The sequence below is a fragment of the Solenopsis invicta genome, chromosome 11 (assembly GCF_016802725.1).
Source record: "Solenopsis invicta isolate M01_SB chromosome 11, UNIL_Sinv_3.0, whole genome shotgun sequence".
Classification (NCBI taxonomy): Eukaryota; Metazoa; Arthropoda; class Insecta; order Hymenoptera; family Formicidae; genus Solenopsis; species Solenopsis invicta.
Window position 1 is genome coordinate 5,658,466 of NC_052674.1, and position 14,800 is coordinate 5,673,265.

The 14,800-nt window shown below is 31.6% G+C and overlaps 1 protein-coding gene across 1 annotated transcript; it reads left to right on the plus strand.

Moving 5' to 3' along the window:
* Nucleotides 1–1,786: 1,786 nt before the first annotated feature.
* LOC120359029 lies at nucleotides 1,787–3,451 on the plus strand. The gene is made up of 2 exons (XM_039455267.1): nucleotides 1,787–2,794; nucleotides 3,160–3,451. Exon 1 carries the CDS (start codon nucleotides 2,007–2,009, stop codon nucleotides 2,790–2,792), a length of 786 nt encoding a protein of 261 aa, XP_039311201.1. The 5' UTR covers nucleotides 1,787–2,006; the 3' UTR covers nucleotides 2,793–2,794; nucleotides 3,160–3,451.
* The last annotated feature ends 11,349 nt before the right edge of the window (nucleotides 3,452–14,800 follow it).

The window sequence follows — 14,800 nt, forward strand, 5'->3', positions numbered from 1 at the left end:
CTGATAGCCCACAGAAGAGTTGTAACTTTTATCACGATGTATCGAATTGTTGAAGTGAAAAAGGGAAGACTTATATCAGTCAAATTTCTAAATTTTTGAGTAAAATTTTTTTTGCGAATTTCTTTAATATCTCTGTGTTCTCATAGCCCCGAGAAGAGTTCTAACTTTTATCATTATGGATCAAATCGTTAAAGTGAAACACGAAAGAGTTATATCAAAGTACGAAATTTTTGAGTAAAACTATTTTGCGAATTTCTCAAATATCTCTGTGTTTTTATAGCCCCCAGAAAAGTTCTAACTTTTATCATAATAGATCGAATCGCTAAAGTGCAAGACGAAAGAGTTATATCAGTCAAAGTTCGAAATTTTAGAGTAAAATTAATTTTTTTCCGAATTTTTCCAATATCTCTGTGTTCTGATAGCCCACAGAAGAGTTGTAACTTTTATCACGATGTATCGAATTGTTGAAGTGAAAAAGGGAAGACTTATATCAGTCAAATTTCGAAATTTTTGAGTACAATTTTTTTGCGAATTTCTTTAATATCTCTGTGTTCTCATAGCCCCGAGAAGAGTTCTAACTTTTATCATTATGGATCAAATCGTTAAAGTGAAACACGAAAGAGTTATATCAAAGCACGAAATTTTTGAGTAAAACTATTTTGCGAATTTCTCAAATATCTCTGTGTTTTTATAGCCCCCAGAAGAGTTCTAACTTTTATCATAATAGATCGAATCGCTAAAGTGCAAGACGAAATAGTAATATCAGTCAAAGTTCGAAATTTTTGAGTAAAATTTTTTTTGCGAATTTCTTTAATATCTCTGTGTTCTCATAGCCCCGAGAAGAGTTCTAACTTTTATCATTATGGATCGAATCGTTAAAGTGAAAACCAAAGAGTTATATCAATAAAAGTACTAAATTTTTGAGTAAAACTTTTTTGCGAATTTCTCAAATATCTCTGTGTTTTTATAGCCCCCAGAATAGTTCTAACCTTTATCATAATAGATCGAATCGCTAAAGTGCAAGACGAAAGAGTTATATCAGTCAAAGTTCGAAATTTTTGAGTAAAATTGGTTTTTTCCGAATTTCTCCAATATCTATGTGTTCTGATAGCCCACAGAAGAGTTGTAACTTTTATCACGATGTATCGAATTTTTGAAGTGAAAAAGGGAAGACTTATATCAGTCAAATTTCGAAATTTTTGAGTGAAATTTTTTTTGCGAATTTCTTTAATATTTCTGTGTTCTCATAGCCCCGAGAAGAGTTCTAACTTTTATCATTATGGATCAAATCGCTAAAGTGAAAAACCAAAGAGTTATATCAATCAAAGTACGAAATTTTTGAGTAAAACTATTTTGCGAATTTCTCAAATATCTCTGTGTTTTTATAGCCCCCAGAAGTGTTCTAACTTTTATCATAATCGATCGAATCGCTAAAGTGAAAAACGAAAGAGTTACATCTATCAAAGTGCGAAATTTTTGAGTAAAACTTTTTTGCGATTTTCTCAAATATCTCTGTTATTTTATAGCCCCCAGAAGAGTTCTAACTTTTATCATAATAGATCGAATCGCTAAAGTGCAATACGAAATAGTTATATCAGTCATAGTTCGAAATTTTTGAGTAAAATTGGTTTTTTTCCGAATTTCTCCAATATTTCTGTGTTCTGATAGCCCACAGAAGAGTTGTAACTTTTATCACGATGTATCGAATTTTTGAAGTGAAAAAGGGAAGACTTATATCAGTCAAATTTCGAAATTTTTGAGTGAAATTTTTTTTTCGAATTTCTTTAAGGGTGCATTCTCGTTTGTTGGGTCAAAAAAATCGAAATTTTTTTTTTTGCATTTTTCGATAGCTATAAGTGTCTAGAATATCATACTAAAAGGGCAAATCGAAATACGTAATGGTTTAAAAGTTATGAGCCTCCGAGCCAACCGACTCAAAGCAGGTAGAGAGCGTCGAACGGGTCGAGCGGCGCAGGTACATAGCCGACTGATCTTTCTATCGGTATATGATTTTCCTCGAAGTCCAAAAAAAGGAGTGCATCAATCATGTGCAGAAAAGAATGGGCTCAAGATTACGGAACGTGAAAAAAAAGAACAAAAAAATCGGTGGACATGGTCCTGGAAAGCTCACAGACAAGTTAATTAACGAATTAACTATTTATTATGGCCTTGCAATTAGAAGGAATCCGCATGATGTCGAGAAAATGAGGAACGACGTGTGGGCAACATTTTATCACAAAATGTCGACGAACGAAACGCCTCAGCACGAGCGTTGCCCAAGCGGACCAAATTCATGGTGTAAGTGGCGGCAAGCGGAAGCGGCTGGAACTTTGCAGTCCTACAATCATCCTCCTCCTCTCGATTCGAAAGTGCAGGAATTAATTCAACCGATTTACGAAGATTTGTCATCGCAAGATTTGTTGAACCGTTGTTGCGGGGGATTCACTCAGAACAACAACGAGTGCTTCAACAAAACTATTTGGCAGTTCGCCCCAAAACACGTTTTTTGCGCCTCCAACATCATAACGATTGCAGCATATCTTGCCACCTGCATTTTTAATGAAGGTTTTCAACCTATTTTAAAAATTATGAGCATCATGGGAATCACCATCGGCCCAAATGCCCACAATTTTGCTTGCACTCGCGACCAACAGCGTATTACAGATGCGGAGCGGCGATCGACATATCAGTCAGTGGAAGAAAGAACTGCCCGAAAAAACGAAAGATTGCAAGATCAAATCAATTTTGAGGAAGCCGAGGGTCTGCTATATGGTCCTGGAATAGCTGATTAGCTGTAAGTATCCAGATGTAAACATTAATATCGAAAAAACTGTACTTAAAACTTTAAACGCGTTTTCTGGAAAACTACATTTTTCGAGCTGGCGACTGTCATATCTCAGTCAATTTTTAACGAATCTTAATGTTTTTTTTTTTAAAATACGCGTAATTAAATTGTCCATGGAATGGACCATAATTACACCGATAGGTTACATATTGGATTTTTTATCGACAAAAAAGTGACGAAAATATTCAGTAAAAACGACACAAAATTTTTCAAACGCCGCCATTTTGTTATTTTTTATTCAATTTCAATAAAAGTGGTCCATTCCATAACCACACTCCTACTAAACAGGAAACTTTTTGGATTTTTTGTTTCAGACGATTTTTACGGCCTGTGGAAGAGTCGCCAGCGTGGTTCGTGTTTTGTGCACTGGCTCACGTTGTGTCGCGTTCTGCTCCAGGATATGCATTATATAATCTGTAGATTTTTTATAAACTTCTTCAAAGTACCATAATTATAACTGAAAAAGTTTCGAGAACCTATGTTTATTACTTTTGCCAAAAAAAATTCCTGAAAATTGCCTATTTTTTGACCCAACAAACGAGAATGGACCCTTAATATCTCTGTGTTCTCATAGCCCCGAGAAGAGTTCTAACTTTTATCATAATCGATCGAACCGCTAAAGTGAAAAACGAAAGAGTTACATCTATCAAAGTACGAAATTTTTGAGTAAAACTTTTTTGCGATTTTCTCAAATATCTCTGTTATTTTATTGCCCCCAGAAGAGTTCTAACTTTTATCATAATAGATCGATTCGCTAAAGTGCAAGACGAAAGAGTTATATCAGTCAAAGTTCGAAATTTTTGAGTAAAATTGGTTTTTTTCCGAATTTCTCCAATATTTCTGTGTTCTGATAGCCCACAGAAGAGTTGTAACTTTTATCACGATGTATCGAATTTTTGAAGTGAAAAAGGGAAGACTTATATCAGTCAAATTTCGAAATTTTTGAGTGAAATTTTTTTTGCGAATTTCTTTAATATTTCTGTGTTCTCATAGCCCCGAGAAGAGTTCTAACTTTTATCATTATGGATCAAATCGCTAAAGTGAAAAACCAAAGAGTTATATCAATCAAAGTACGAAATTTTTGAGTAAAACTATTTTGCGAATTTCTCAAATATCTCTGTGTTTTTATAGCCCCCAGAAGAGTTCTAACTTTTATCATGATAGATCGAATCGCTAAAGTGCAAGATGAAAGATTTATATCAGTCAAAGTTCTAAATTTTTGAGTAAAATTGGTTTTTTTCCGAATTTCTCCAATATATCTGCGTTCTGATAGCCCACAGAAGAGTTGTAACTTTTATCACGATGTATCGAATTGTTGAAGTGAAAGAGGGAAGACTTATATCAGTCAAATTTCGAAATTTTTGAGTAAAATTTTTTTTGCGAATTTCTTTAATATCTCTGTGTTCTCATAGCCCCGAGAAGAGTTCTAACTTTTATCATTATGGATCGAATCGTTAAAGTGAAAACCAAAGAGTTATATCAATAAAAGTACTAAATTTTTGAGTAAAACTTTTTGCGAATTTCTCAAATATCTCTGTGTTTTTATAGCCCCCAGAATAGTTCTAACCTTTATCATAATAGATCGAATCGCTAAAGTGCAAGACGAAAGAGTTATATCCGTCAAAGTTCGAAATTTTTGAGTAAAATTGGTTTTTTCCGAATTTCTCCAATATCTATGTGTTCTGATAGCCAACAGAAGAGTTGTAACTTTTATAACGATGTATCGAATTGTTGAAGTAAAAAAGGGAAGACTTATATCAGTCAAATTTCGAAATTTTTGAGTAAAATTTTTTTTGCGAATTACTTTAATATCTCTGTGTTCTCATAGCCCCGAGAAGAGTTCTAACTTTTATCATTATGGATCAAATCGTTAAAGTGAAAAACGAAAGAGTTATATCAATCAAAGTATTAGATTTTTGAGTAAAACCTTTTTGCGAATTTCTCAAATATCTCTGTGTTTTTATAGCCCCCAGAATATTTCTAACTTTTATCATAATAGATCGAATCGCTAAAGTGCAAGACGAAAGGGTTATATCAGTCAAAGTTTGAAATATTAGAGTAAAATTGGTTTTTTTCCGAATTTCTCCAATATTTCTGTGTTCTGATAGCCCACAAAAGAGTTGTAACTTTTATCACGATGTATCGAATTTTTGAAGTGAAAAAGGGAAGACTTATATCAGTCAAATTTCGAAATTTTGAGTGAAATTTTTTTTGCGAATTTCTTTAATATCTCTGTGTTCTCATACCCCCGAGAAGGGTTCTAAATTTATCATGATGAATCGAATCGCTAAAGTGAAAATCGAAAGACTTATAGCCGTCAAAGTTCGAAATTTTTGAGTAAAATTTTTTTTGCGAATTTCTCCAATATTTCTGTGTTCTGATAGCCCGTAGAAGGGTTCTAACTTTTATCACAATGAATCGAATCTCTAAAGTAAAAATCGAAAGACTTATATCCGTCAAAGTTCGAAATTTTTGAGTAAAATTTTTTTCTCAAATTTCTCCAATATTTCTGTGTTCTGATAGCCCTCAGAAGAGTTCTAACTTTTATCATGATGAATCGAATCGCTAAAGTGAAAATCGAAAGACTTATATCCATCAAAGTTCGAAATTTTTGAGTAAAATTTTTTTTGAGAATTTCACCAATAATTCTGTGTTCTGATAGCCCTCAGAAGAGTTCTAACTTTTATCATAATGAATCGAATCGCTAAAGTGAAAAACGAAAGACTTATATCAGTCAAAGTTCGAAATTTTTGAGTAAAACTTTTTTTGCGATTTTCTCCAATATCTATGTGTTCTGATAGCCCCCAGAAGAGTTCTAACTTAAATCATAATGGATCGAATCGCTAAAGTGAAAATAGAAAGACATATATCCGTCAAAGTTCGAAATTTTTGAGTAAAATTTTTTTTGCGAATTTCTCCAATATTTCTGTGTTCTGATAGCCCCTAGAAGTGTTCTAACTTTTATCATGATGAATCGAATCGCTAAAGTGAAAATCGAAAGACTTATATCCGTCAAAGTTCGAAATTTTTGAGTAAAACTTTTTTTGCGAATTTCTCCAATATTTCTGTGTTCTGATAGCCCCTAGAAGAGTTATAACTTTTATCATGATGAATCGAATCGCTAAAGTGAAAAACGAAAGACTTATATCAGTCAAAGTTTAAAATTTTTGAGTAAAATATATTTTGCGAATATCTACAATATTTCTGTATTCTGATAGCCCCCAGAAGTGTTCTAACTTTTATCATGATGAATCAAATCGCTAAAGTGAAAATCGAAAGACTTATATCCGTCAAAGTTCGAAATTATTGAGTAAAATTTTTTTTGCGAATTTCTCCAATATTTCTGTGTTCTGATAGCCCCTAGAAGTGTTCTAACTTTTATCATGATGAATCGAATCGCTAAAGTGAAAATCGAAAGACTTATAGCCGTCAAAGTTCGAAATTTTTGAGTAAAATTTTTTTTGCGAATTTCTCCAATATTTCTGTGTTCTGATAGCCCGTAGAAGGGTTCTAACTTTTATCACAATGAATCGAATCTCTAAAGTAAAAATCGAAAGACTTATATCCGTCAAAGTTCGAAATTTTTGAGTAAAATTTTTTTCTCAAATTTCTCCAATATTTCTGTGTTCTGATAGCCCTCAGAAGAGTTCTAACTTTTATCATGATGAATCAAATCGCTAAAGTGAAAATCGAAAGACTTATATCCGTCAAAGTTCGAAATTTTTGAGTAAAATTTTTTTTGCGAATTTCTCCAATATTTCTGTGTTCTGATAGCCCTCAGAAGAGTTCTAACTTTTATCATGATGAATCAAATAGCTAAAGTGAAAATCGAAAGACTTGTATCCGTCAAAGTTCGAAATATTTGAGTAAAATTTTTTTTGCGAACTTCTCCAATATTTCTGTGTTCTGACAGCCCCTAGAAGAGATCTAACTTTTATCATGATGAATCGAATCGCTAAAGTGCAAGACGAAAGGGTTATATCAGTCAAAGTTCGAAATTTTTGAGTAAAATAAATTTTTTTCCCAATTTCTCCAATATCTCTGTGTTCTGGTAGCCCACAGAAGAGTTGTAACTTTTATCACGATGTATGGAATTTTTCAAGTGAAAAAGAGAAGACTTATATCAGTCAAATTTCGAAATCTTTGAATGAAATTTTTTTTGCGAATTTCTTTAATATCTCTGTGTTCTCATAGCCCCGAGAAGAGTTCTAATTTTTATCATTATGGATCAAATCGTTAAAGTGAAAAACCAAAGAGTTATATCAACCAAAGTACGAAATTTTTGAGTGAAACTATTTTGCGAATTTCTCAAATATCTCTGTGATTTTATAGCCCCCAGAAGAGTTCTAACTTTTATCAAAATAGATCGAATAGCTAAAGTGCAAGACGAAAGAGTTATATCAGTCAAAGTTCGAAATTTTAGAGTAAAATTAATTTTTTTCCGAATTTTTCCAATATCTCTGTGTTCTGATAGCCCACAGAAGAGTTGTAACTTTTATCACGATGTATCGAATTGTTGAAGTGAAAAAGGGAAGACTTATATCAGTCAAATTTCGAAATTTTTGAGTAAAATTTTTTTTGCGAATTTCTTTAATATCTCTGTGTTCTCATAGCCCCGAGAAGAGTTCTAACTTTTATCATTATGGATCAAATCGTTAAAGTGAAACACGAAAGAGTTATATCAAAGTACGAAATTTTTGAGTAAAACTATTTTGCGAATTTCTCAAATATCTCTGTGTTTTTATAGCCCCCAGAAAAGTTCTAACTTTTATCATAATAGATCGAATCGCTAAAGTGCAAGACGAAAGAGTTATATCAGTCAAAGTTCGAAATTTTAGAGTAAAATTAATTTTTTTCCGAATTTTTCCAATATCTCTGTGTTCTGATAGCCCACAGAAGAGTTGTAACTTTTATCACGATGTATCGAATTGTTGAAGTGAAAAAGGGAAGACTTATATCAGTCAAATTTCGAAATTTTTGAGTAAAATTTTTTTTGCGAATTTCTTTAATATCTCTGTGTTCTCATAGCCCCGAGAAGAGTTCTAACTTTTATCATTATGGATCAAATCGTTAAAGTGAAACACGAAAGGGTTATATCAAAGTACGAAATTTATGAGTAAAACTCTTTTGCGAATTTCTCAAATATCTCTGTGTTTTTATAGCACCCAGAAGAGTTCTAACTTTTATCATAATAGATCGAATCGCTAAAGTGCAAGACGAAATAGTAATATCAGTCAAATTTCGAAATTTTTGAGTAAAATTTTTTTTGCGAATTTCTTTAATATCTCTGTGTTCTCATAGCCCCGAGAAGAGTTCTAACTTTTATCATTATGGATCAAATCGTTAAAGTGAAAAACCAAAGAGTTATATCAATAAAAGTACTAAATTTTTGAGTAAAACTTTTTTGCGAATTTCTCAAATATCTCTGTGTTTTTATAGCCCCCAGAATAGTTCTAACTTTTATCATAATAGATCGAATCGCTAAAGTGCAAGACGAAAGAGTTATATCAGTCAAAGTTCGAAATTTTTGAGTAAAATTGGTTTTTTCCGAATTTCTCCAATATCTATGTGTTCTGATAGCCCACAGAAGAGTTGTAACTTTTATCACGATGTATCGAATTTTTGAAGTGAAAAAGGGAAGACTTATATCAGTCAAATTTCGAAATTTTTGAGTGAAATTTTTTTTTCGAATTTCTTTAATATCTCTGTGTTCTCATAGCCCCGAGAAGAGTTCTAACTTTTATCATAATCGATCGAACCGCTAAAGTGAAAAACGAAAGAGTTACATCTATCAAAGTACGAAATTTTTGAGTAAAACTTTTTTGCGATTTTCTCAAATATCTCTGTTATTTTATTGCCCCCAGAAGAGTTCTAACTTTTATCATAATAGATCGATTCGCTAAAGTGCAAGACGAAAGAGTTATATCAGTCAAAGTTCAAAATTTTTGAGTAAAATTGGTTTTTTTCCGAATTTCTCCAATATTTCTGTGTTCTGATAGCCCACAGAAGAGTTGTAACTTTTATCACGATGTATCGAATTTTTGAAGTGAAAAAGGGAAGACTTATATCAGTCAAATTTCGAAATTTTTGAGTGAAATTTTTTTTGCGAATTTCTTTAATATCTCTGTGTTCTCATAGCCCCGAGAAGAGTTCTAACTTTATCATTATGGATCAAATCGCTAAAGTGAAAAACCAAAGAGTTATATCATTCAAAGTACTAAATTTTTGAATAAACTTTTTTGCGAATTTCTGAAATATCTCTGTGTTTTTATAGCCCCCAGAAGAGTTCTAACTTTTATCATAATAGATCGAATAGCTAAAGTGCAAGATGAAAGATTTATATCAGTCAAAGTTCTAAATTTTTGAGTAAAATTGGTTTTTTTCCGAATTTCTCCAATATATCTGTGTTCTGATAGCCCACAGAAGAGTTGTAACTTTTATCACGATGTATCGAATTGTTGAAGTGAAAAAGGGAAGACTTATATCAGTCAAATTTCGAAATTTTTGAGTAAAATTTTTTTTGCGAATTTCTTTAATATCTCTGTGTTCTCATAGCCCCGAGAAGAGTTCTAACTTTTATCATTATGGATCGAATCGTTAAAGTGAAAACCAAAGAGTTATATCAATAAAAGTACTAAATTTTTGAGTAAAACTTTTTTGCGAATTTCTCAAATATCTCTGTGTTTTTATAGCCCCCAGAATAGTTCTAACCTTTATCATAATAGATCGAATCGCTAAAGTGCAAGACGAAAGAGTTATATCAGTCAAAGTTCGAAATTTTTGAGTAAAATTGGTTTTTTCCGAATTTCTCCAATATCTATGTGTTCTGATAGCCAACAGAAGAGTTGTAACTTTTATAACGATGTATCGAATTGTTGAAGTAAAAAAGGGAAGACTTATATCAGTCAAATTTCGAAATTTTTGAGTAAAATTTTTTTTGCCAATTACTTTAATATCTCTGTGTTCTCATAGCCCCGAGAAGAGTTCTAACTTTTATCATTATGGATCAAATCGTTAAAGTGAAAAACGAAAGAGTTATATCAATCAAAGTATTAGATTTTTGAGTAAAACCTTTTTGCGAATTTCTCAAATATCTCTGTGTTTTTATAGCCCCCAGAATATTTCTAACTTTTATCATAATAGATCGAATCGCTAAAGTGCAAGACGAAAGGGTTAGATCAGTCAAAGTTTGAAATATTAGAGTAAAATTGGTTTTTTTCCGAATTTCTCCAATATTTCTGTGTTCTGATAGCCCACAGAAGAGTTGTAACTTTTATCACGATGTATCGAATTTTTGAAGTGAAAAAGGGAAGACTTATATCAGTCAAATTTCGAAATTTTTGAGTGAAACTTTTTTTTCGAATTTCTTTAATATCTCTGTGTTCTCATAGCCCCGAGAAGAGTTCTAACTTTTATCATAATCGATCGAACCGCTAAAGTGAAAAACGAAAGAGTTACATCTATCAAAGTACGTAATTTTTGAGTAAAACTTTTTTGCGATTTTCTCAAATATCTCTGTTATTTTATTGCCCCCAGAAGAGTTCTAACTTTTATCATAATAGATCGATTCGCTAAAGTGCAAGACGAAAGAGTTATATCAGTCAAAGTTCGAAATTTTTGAGTAAAATTGGTTTTTTTCCGAATTTCTCCAATATTTCTGTGTTCTGATAGCCCACAGAAGAGTTGTAACTTTTATCACGATGTATCGAATTTTTGAAGTGAAAAAGGGAAGACTTATATCAGTCAAATTTCGAAATTTTTGAGTGAAATTTTTTTTGCGAATTTCTTTAATATTTCTGTGTTCTCATAGCCCCGAGAAGAGTTCTAACTTTTATCATTATGGATCAAATCGCTAAAGTGAAAAACCAAAGAGTTATATCAATCAAAGTACGAAATTTTTGAGTAAAACTATTTTGCGAATTTCTCAAATATCTCTGTGTTTTTATAGCCCCCAGAAGAGTTCTAACTTTTATCATAATCGATCGAATCGCTAAAGTGAAAAACGAAAGAGTTACATCTATCAAAGTGCGAAATTTTTGAGTAAAACTTTTTTGCAATTTTCTCAAATATCTCTGTTATTTTATAGCCCCCAGAAGAGTTCTAACTTTTATCATAATAGATCGAATCGCTAAAGTGCAATACGAAAGAGTTATATCAGTCATAGTTCGAAATTTTTGAGTAAAATTGGTTTTTTTCCGAATTTCTCCAATATTTCTGTGTTCTGTTTGCCCACAGAAGAGTTGTAACTTTTATCACGATGTATCGAATTTTTGAAGTGAAAAAGGGAAGACTTATATCAGTCAAATTTCGAAATTTTTGAGTGAAATTTTTTTTTCGAATTTCTTTAATATCTCTGTGTTCTCATAGCCCCGAGAAGAGTTCTAACTTTTATCATAATCGATCGAACCGCTAAAGTGAAAAACGAAAGAGTTACATCTATCAAAGTACGAAATTTTTGAGTAAAACTTTTTTGCGATTTTCTCAAATATCTCTGTTATTTTAAAGTCCCCAGAAGAGTTCTAACTTTTATCATGAGAGATCGAATCGCTAAAGTGCAAGACGAAAGAGTTATGTCAGTCAAAGTTCGAAATTTTTGAGTAAAATTGGTTTTTTTCCGAATTTCTCCAATATTTCTGTGTTCTGATAGCCCACAGAAGAGTTGTAACCTTTATCACGATGTATCGAATTTTTGAAGTGAAAAAGGGAAGACTTATATCAGTCAAATTTCGAAATTTTTGAGTGAAATTTTTTTTGCGAATTTCTTTAATATCTCTGTGTTCTCATAGCCCCGAGAAGAGTTCTAACTTTTATCATTATGGATCAAATCGCTAAAGTGAAAAACCAAAGAGTTATATCATTCAAAGTACTAAATTTTTGAATATACTTTTTTGTGAATTTCTCAAATATCTCTGTGTTTTTATAGCCCCCAGAAGAGTTCTAACTTTTATCATAATAGATCGAATCGCTAAAGTGCAAGATGAAAGAGTTAAATCAGTCAAAGTTCTAAATTTTTGATTAAAATTGGTTTTTTTCCGATTTTCTCCAATATTTCTGTGTTCTGATAGCCCACAGAAGAGTTGTAACTTTTATCACGATGTATCGAATTTTTGAAGTGAAAAAGGGAAGACTTATATCAGTCAAATTTCGAAATTTTTGAGTGAAATTTTTTTTGCGAATTTCTTTAATATCTCTGTGTTCTCATAGCCCCGAGAAGAGTTCTAACTTTTATCATTATGGATCAAATCGCTAAAGTGAAAAACCAAAGAGTTATATCATTCAAAGTACTAAATTTTTGAATAAACTTTTTTGCGAATTTCTCAAATATCTCTGTGTTTTTATAGCCCCCAGAAGAGTTCTAACTTTTATCATAATAGATCGAATCGCTAAAGTGCAAGATGAAAGATTTATATCAGTCAAAGTTCTAAATTTTTGAGTAAAATTGGTTTTTTTCCGAATTTCTCCAATATATCTGTGTTCTGATAGCCCACAGAAGAGTTGTAACTTTTATCACGATGTATCGAATTGTTGAAGTGAAAAAGGGAAGACTTATATCAGTCAAATTTCGAAATTTTTGAGTAAAATTTTTTTTGCGAATTTCTTTAATATCTCTGTGTTCTCATAGCCCCGAGAAGAGTTCTAACTTTTATCATTATGGATCGAATCGTTAAAGTGAAAACCAAAGAGTTATATCAATAAAAGTACTAAATTTTTGAGTAAAACTTTTTTGCGAATTTCTCAAATATCTCTGTGTTTTTATAGCCCCCAGAATAGTTCTAACCTTTATCATAATAGATCGAATCGCTAAAGTGCAAGACGAAAGAGTTATATCAGTCAAAGTTCGAAATTTTTGAGTAAAATTGGTTTTTTCCGAATTTCTCCAATATCTATGTGTTCTGATAGCCAACAGAAGAGTTGTAACTTTTATAACGATGTATCGAATTGTTGAAGTAAAAAAGGGAAGACTTATATCAGTCAAATTTCGAAATTTTTGAGTAAAATTTTTTTGCCAATTACTTTAATATCTCTGTGTTCTCATAGCCCCGAGAAGAGTTCTAACTTTTATCATTATGGATCAAATCGTTAAAGTGAAAAACGAAAGAGTTATATCAATCAAAGTATTAGATTTTTGAGTAAAACCTTTTTGCGAATTTCTCAAATATCTCTGTGTTTTTATAGCCCCCAGAATATTTCTAACTTTTATCATAATAGATCGAATCGCTAAAGTGCAAGACGAAAGGGTTAGATCAGTCAAAGTTTGAAATATTAGAGTAAAATTGGTTTTTTTCCGAATTTCTCCAATATTTCTGTGTTCTGATAGCCCACAGAAGAGTTGTAACTTTTATCACGATGTATCGAATTTTTGAAGTGAAAAAGGGAAGACTTATATCAGTCAAATTTCGAAATTTTTGAGTGAAATTTTTTTTTCGAATTTCTTTAATATCTCTGTGTTCTCATAGCCCCGAGAAGAGTTCTAACTTTTATCATAATCGATCGAACCGCTAAAGTGAAAAACGAAAGAGTTACATCTATCAAAGTACGAAATTTTTGAGTAAAACTTTTTTGCGATTTTCTCAAATATCTCTGTTATTTTATTGCCCCCAGAAGAGTTCTATCTTTTATCATAATAGATCGATTCGCTAAAGTGCAAGACGAAAGAGTTATATCAGTCAAAGTTCGAAATTTTTGAGTAAAATTGGTTTTTTTCCGAATTTCTCCAATATTTCTGTGTTCTGATAGCCCACAGAAGAGTTGTAACTTTTATCACGATGTATCGAATTTTTGAAGTGAAAAAGGGAAGACTTATATCAGTCAAATTTCGAAATTTTTGAGTGAAATTTTTTTTGCGAATTTCTTTAATATTTCTGTGTTCTCATAGCCCCGAGAAGAGTTCTAACTTTTATCATTATGGATCAAATCGCTAAAGTGAAAAACCAAAGAGTTATATCAATCAAAGTACGAAATTTTTGAGTAAAACTATTTTGCGAATTTCTCAAATATCTCTGTGTTTTTATAGCCCCCAGAAGAGTTCTAACTTTTATCATAATCGATCGAATCGCTAAAGTGAAAAACGAAAGAGTTACATCTATCAAAGTGCGAAATTTTTGAGTAAAACTTTTTTGCGATTTTCTCAAATATCTCTGTTATTTTATAGCCCCCAGAAGAGTTCTAACTTTTATCATAATAGATCGAATCGCTAAAGTGCAATACGAAAGAGTTATATCAGTCATAGTTCGAAATTTTTGAGTAAAATTGGTTTTTTTCCGAATTTCTCCAATATTTCTGTGTTCTGATAGCCCACAGAAGAGTTGTAACTTTTATCACGATGTATCGAATTTTTGAAGTGAAAAAGGGAAGACTTATATCAGTCAAATTTCGAAATTTTTGAGTGAAATTTTTTTTGCGAATTTCTTTAATATCTCTGTGTTCTCATAGCCCCGAGAAGAGTTCTAACTTTTATCATAATCGATCGAACCGCTAAAGTGAAAAACGAAAGAGTTACATCTATCAAAGTACGAAATTTTTGAGTAAAACTTTTTTGCGATTTTCTCAAATATCTCTGTTATTTTAAAGTCCCCAGAAGAGTTCTAACTTTTATCATGAGAGATCGAATCGCTAAAGTGCAAGACGAAAGAGTTATGTCAGTCAAAGTTCGAAATTTTTGAGTAAAATTGGTTTTTTTCCGAATTTCTCCAATATTTCTGTGTTCTGATAGCCCACAGAAGAGTTGTAACTTTTATCACGATGTATCGAATTTTTGAAGTGAAAAAGGGAAGACTTATATCAGTCAAATTTCGAAATTTTTGAGTGAAATTTTTTTTGCGAATTTCTTTAATATCTCTGTGTTCTCATAGCCCCGAGAAGAGTTCTAACTTTTATCATTATGGATCAAATCGCTAAAGTGAAAAACCAAAGAGTTATATCATTCAAAGTACTAAATTTTTGAATATACTTTTT